Source organism: Neolamprologus multifasciatus, chromosome 12 (assembly GCF_963576455.1).
Source record: "Neolamprologus multifasciatus chromosome 12, fNeoMul1.2, whole genome shotgun sequence".
NCBI classification, from domain to species: Eukaryota; Metazoa; Chordata; class Actinopteri; order Cichliformes; family Cichlidae; genus Neolamprologus; species Neolamprologus multifasciatus.
This window is the reverse complement of record NC_140450.1, coordinates 34931554-34937000: the sequence shown is the minus strand read 5'-3', so window position 1 is coordinate 34937000 and position 5447 is coordinate 34931554. Positions and strand designations below refer to the sequence as shown.

The window sequence follows — 5447 nt, the reverse complement described above, 5'->3', positions numbered from 1 at the left end:
GCTTGGCTCTGGTGCTCACACTCTAGGTCACATCTGGTGACACATTACAGAGTTGAAAAACAACTCCAGCATATTGTCTGGTTCCAAATACTCCACACACACAGGCACGCTCGCGAGAAAGAGCTTCTGGCTGACAGACTGACAAATCAGCATCAAGGGGGGTGGCCATTTTTGATTTGTGTCAGGAGTATCTGGGCAAGGAGGAGGCATCTCCTGTCCTTCTCATCATAAGCATGTAAAAATATCTCGGCATCTTCTTGTGTCTTCACACAGTGTGAGGTGGAGGAGCTCAGGCAATTACACTCATCTGCATGTGTTAATATGATTAATTAGCAGGAATAAACACTTTCCTATGACACGAGCTACACGGTGAGCCACACACCTGCAGAAGCTCTGATAAAAGACAACGCCTCATGGCAAAGTGCCTTTTCATGAGACCCGCTAATTGGCATCTGAAAACGTTCCGGCTAATTAGGAAAAGGCAGATGAGGCTTGATTAGTTTGAATGCAAAGTGTAACTTGTGGTGTGGTGGGACTCGGGAATGTGCCAAGGTTTTATTTCTTCACCATCACGATACAAAGATAATTGTAATTGTGATCATTTGCATACGTTAATGAATTTGCGTGACGCTTCTTGATCAGACGTGGAATAAATAATTGATGCGGTATCAGCACCTAGCATGACAAGTGGGACGCTTTGAAATAACTAAGCGCATTAAGGTGCGAGTTTGATGGCTGCCATGCTCCCAGGCAAGGTGTGAAAGTAGAGCAGATGCTATCTTGTGCTTCCTGCACACGGCGCACTCGGTTGCCACTATCACACCGAGATTAGCTCCAAACTACCGACGACGCGCTAAGACTTTAAACTTTTTATATAGCATTAAAAAGGCATAGAGAGTTAGATGCAGCTCAAGGAAATGCATTTCAGACGCATTGCAAAGTGGCAGAGAACAAAGAACAGCGACAGGAAACAAACCAGGCTGTGTGGGAGCTTTAATTGGAACATGGTAAACAGTAAATACATAAGATTTTTTCAAACGCCCTGGATGTAGAGGGAGCTACATCCCCTTTAATTAGCCTGCTTTCAGATTAAGCTTTATAAGAAGCGAGCAGCCACCGAGTCAGTCAACCTTGGGATATGCCCCGAGTTCAGCCTCCCAGGAGCTCCAGCAGCACAGATACAGGGATCATGTTTAATTGCTTCTGTAAATGGTCAGAGCTCAAGCCCCCCAATTCCATTCCTCGGGGTAATCAGGCATGTTTTCACCATACAGGGCGAAAGAGAGTGAGAGAGCCAGTAACATCCACCACGCTAGGTGCCACGCAACATGTTGCCACTCTAATGCCACTAACGGGCTTAACCTCAGATCGCTTTGTGACAGGTTACAAGAATCGTTTTAATAGAATTTTTCTTTCAATGCCACAAACCACCACCATCCCAACAAACACCAAACACGCATCTGGTAAAGAAACAAAACTATACAGCAGAAAAATAAAGTTTCACGGGATTGTTTTTGTCGATGTGCAGGGCGCAGGAGAAATCGATACGTGACGGAGCAGCGACGGGCTTTAAAAGCTTTCTGCTGCGGGTTAAAGGATTTCCAATGACTGAATATTTTCACATTTTTGTCATCCATCAATTTGATCTCCTCAGTGTCAGATCTCCAGGTGAACATGTACGTAAGAGCGAGATCAGAAGTTTAGTAATAAAAAAAATAAAATTAAAAATAAAAACAGTGATGCTCAGGGGGAAAAATGCCGCAAGGCATCAAGCAAAACTTCAGTCATTTTACAGCAGTCCATCAAATGTTCACTCAAGCAGCTATAGCTCTCCTCCACTTGGCATCCAGCCTTTTGTCCTTTAAGAGCCTTTTGCTAGTGCAACTCCTGAGTCTTTGCATGATGCACAGACCACTTTAACATTGACCACAACATAGACGGGACTTTGCATGTAGTAGAGGGTCTCTCTGATATGACGAGTTGTGGGATATCTTGAGTGAGAAACTGAGAAACGGTGTCTGGGAGGGGATGAGAAGCAGGTGGGTGGTGATGGGAATCCACAACAACGGCAACAGTAGCACAAGAGAAGAAAGGAGTGAAGCTTTGGAGAGGAAGGCAAGGGCAGCGCGTGGCACGTTTGCCACTCAGCATACCTGCAAATGAACAAACAAAAGCAGAGTGACCACAGAGTCCTGCATCACTTATAAGTGCTCTCTTCATCTTCAAATTAATGCATAATAATGCACAATACCTGCTATTATTACAGTTCTAAACAGCAGCAGCTTAGAAAAGCAAGTTTATAGGACTGTTTACATGTTGCATTTCAGTTCTTTACAAAAATCAGTTTGTAAATCAGAAGTGCACATTTTTTGATTCAATGTAGCGATGCCGCACTACATTAAGAAAAAATGTCGTTACAAGTAACAATTCAGTCATATTTGACTGAACAAGGGTTTCTAATGTTCTTTGCAGACTAGTGATGATGTCCAAGTAACCCAAATAATACAGATCAAATATGTGATTTCTGACTTCGTGGCTCAAGAGTTGGGAGTTCGCCTTGTAATCGGAAGGTTGCCGGTTCGAGCCCCGGCTCGGACAGCCTCGGTCGTTGTGTCCTTGGGCAAGACGCTTCACCCGTTGCCTACTGGTGGTGGTCAGAGGGCCCAGTGGCACCAGTGTCCGGCAGCCTCGCCTCTGTCAGTGCGCCCCAGGGTGGCTGTGGCTACAATGTAGCTATACATACATATACATATATATATATATATATATATATATATATATACACAAATACAGGCCATTTACTTTTGAAACATTTTTGTTCAGTTATTTAAAAGGGGACAAAATGAAAGTTTTTCTTCATAACACAGTGGCTGTAGTTCAGGAGCAGTTCATCTACCAGTTTGAAGGTTGGTGGTTCGATCTGACTGCATTATGTTATTAACTTTATTGGCTGTACTGTATGAATGTAAGACTTTCTGCATTTACGTTGTAGTCAGGTTACCACATATTTTTCTTCATTTTAATAATACCATCAGCCTGCAATTACCCTGTCAAAGAGGGAGTTAACAGAAGTTTCATTCCAGCACAGTGATGTTAGCTGACAGTGAATTTACGTCTTATTCACCTTCTGGTTCGTCAGCACAGAGCTGCTCTGGAGTGCTGGCAGGTGGCTGTTGAGCAAGGCAGCGCCCGGTCTGTCGTGCTCACAGAAAATTGTACCGTTGATGTAATGGAAGCGATCGCCAGGCATTAGTCTGTTCCTGCAAGTGGCACAGCTGAAACACTGCAGCAGGTCGGGGAAGAAAAATATCTCATGTCAAAATTGAACGATTTTCAGTTGATGCTGGATGGAAGACATTACAAATGAAACACTACAACGCTGAAATTCTGTTGTAAAAGCACCTAAAACATCTTAAAAGGAGTCTCAAAGCGTGATTATATGTGGGTATAATTCCCTTTTCTCCTGACACACACACACACACACATGCTTCTGTCGAACAAGCTGCGGGAGATGAAGCACAGTAACGTGAGAGCTGGGGATTTACCTTGAGGTGGTAAACATTTCCCTGTGCCCTCATCACCATTTCGTTGGCTGGAATTGACTGGCTGCAGGCACTGCACGCCCCGCTGTGCCCAAACAGTCTGCAAACACAAAAACAAAGATTTGGTTTTCGTAAGATCTGCACGGCCTCGGAAATCTAAAAATCAGCAGCTTCCTTTCCCTCCTTCCTCTGGCTCTCACCTGATGTAGTCGCTCCGACAAAGAATCATGCCCCCTTTGCTGTAGCAGGTGGTACCAATGTCCCCCAGCTGGGCTTGGCAACAAGAGCACTTGAGGCAGCGCGTATGCCAGTAGCGCTCCATGGAGAAGAGCAGAAAGCGGTCGGCAATCTTCCCCCCACATCCTGCACAAGACCTGGGGTCTGACGGTACACCTGGCACTTGGCTGTTCACCATGATGCTGTGGCCCTCTGAGGCTCCTGAATACACAGGATGGGTGAGACGGGGGTAACCAATCAAGGTTCAAGATTTCAAAAACAACATTAATACTATTAAATATCTGGAATAGATCGTAAGAGAACGGAGTTAGCACTTTTTCACATTTATGGTTACACATGCTAAACGTTTACCAGGCTTCAGCATGACTGCAACATGCTCTAACAGGCTGACCTCAACATGAGAGAATTACTGTGATATTTTACCTAGAATTCTTTGTGCACAGCGAGTAAAGCAGAAAAGGTCAAATATACCGTGTAGATTTGTATTCGAGAGCTGTGTAGTTTCAAAAGAAAGCTTTTTATGACGAAAATACCGGGACGGGGAAAGGATTTACTCGCGTTAAAGGTGTGTGTGTGCGCGCGCGCTGGAGGGGTGGGGAAAGTCACCAAATGTTATTTTTGGTAGAGTTCCGGTAACTGGGAACCTCTCAAAAACTATTTCTGTTCGCGTCCTTTAGGTATAAATTATTATATCGTAGCCTAAATGCTACTTAATGACACGAGCTGCTCGCTTTGAAAGCGGAGCCGTGCTCAGAAATGCGCGCGCGGACGTAAAACAACAGGAGAAAAAAAGATGCGTTACCTTAGACGAAGCTTTTCCTCCTGACGAGAGAACTTTTTGAACCTCGGGAAATATTCAGCCTGCGCACGCTCAAAGCTGTGGCCCCACACTTAAGCTCGACATGCTCCAGGATCCATATCGCTCCAGAAAAGAACAAAACAGGATTAGCCACGGAACATGAAGCCCGGGACGGTAATAGTTGAGCAAACTCTCCCCGACGTCCAACTCCGCGGATAAACAACTAGATGTACGCGCGAGGACGACGCATGACGCAGCTCGTGCTCCTCCGCTCTCTGTCACAGCTGTCTGTCTGTCAGCTCTCCTCTCCGTCTGACGCTTTTGACAGCGACCCTATTCATCAAATTCCGTAAGGGGGCTATTTAAATTACCAAGAGGGGACGCAGCCGACGAGAGGCACGTAGCAGCCAGTAGAAGAGCAGGGGGCGTGTCCACAGTCAAAATGATTTATGAGTTTATGGGGCCTTATTAATATGCATATTTTCATTCCTTGAGCTCCTTACAGAGCTTCACTGTGAGTGTAAACTATAATTATGGAAGGATATTTTACAGTGCTTTGGTATATTCAATATCATTGTGTGGGCATTTCTTTAAAGGCAGTGAATAGCTCAGTTTAGATATATATCTCCACGTCACAGAAAACTGTCGTTTAAACTGCAGATTCTGCACAAGAAATTATGAAAAGTTAGTTAAAACTTCATATCTAGACGATTGTGTAAATGCGTTTGCAACTCTGAATCCATATCTATATAATTATTATCTATATACTGTGTATTGTTATGATTTAAGAGTACCATACTACTTAAGTAATAATACACTTAAGTATTTGATTGACTATATTTTACAAGCCAGAATCCAGACTTTATGTG

At 44.2% G+C, this 5447-nt stretch overlaps 1 protein-coding gene across 1 annotated transcript; it reads right to left on the bottom strand.

The window, feature by feature from the left end:
- Positions 1-644: 644 nt before the first annotated feature.
- lmo4lb (LIM domain only 4-like b) lies at positions 645-4976 on the bottom strand. The gene is made up of 5 exons (XM_085181103.1): positions 4582-4976; positions 3743-3980; positions 3546-3642; positions 3125-3283; positions 645-2153 (listed from the first exon to the last, which is right to left on the bottom strand). The coding sequence occupies exons 2-5, from the start codon at positions 3955-3957 to the stop codon at positions 2145-2147; spliced, it is 480 nt and encodes a 159-aa protein (XP_085037229.1). The 5' UTR covers positions 3958-3980; positions 4582-4976; the 3' UTR covers positions 645-2144.
- Positions 4977-5447: the final 471 nt, after the last annotated feature.

What these genes read in the sequence shown, in the direction of transcription:
- lmo4lb (XM_085181103.1), bottom strand. Translation starts at nt 3,957, where the DNA reads ATGGTGAACAGCCAAGTGCCAGGTGTACCGTCAGACCCCAGGTCTTGT. An exon ending in TGTCGGAGCGACTACATCAG is followed by an intron (nt 3,643 to 3,742) that starts GTGAGAGCCAGA and finishes TTGTGTTTGCAG; the next exon opens with ACTGTTTGGGCACAGCGGGG. An exon ending in GAAATGTTTACCACCTCAAG is followed by an intron (nt 3,284 to 3,545) that starts GTAAATCCCCAG and finishes GACCTGCTGCAG; the next exon opens with TGTTTCAGCTGTGCCACTTG.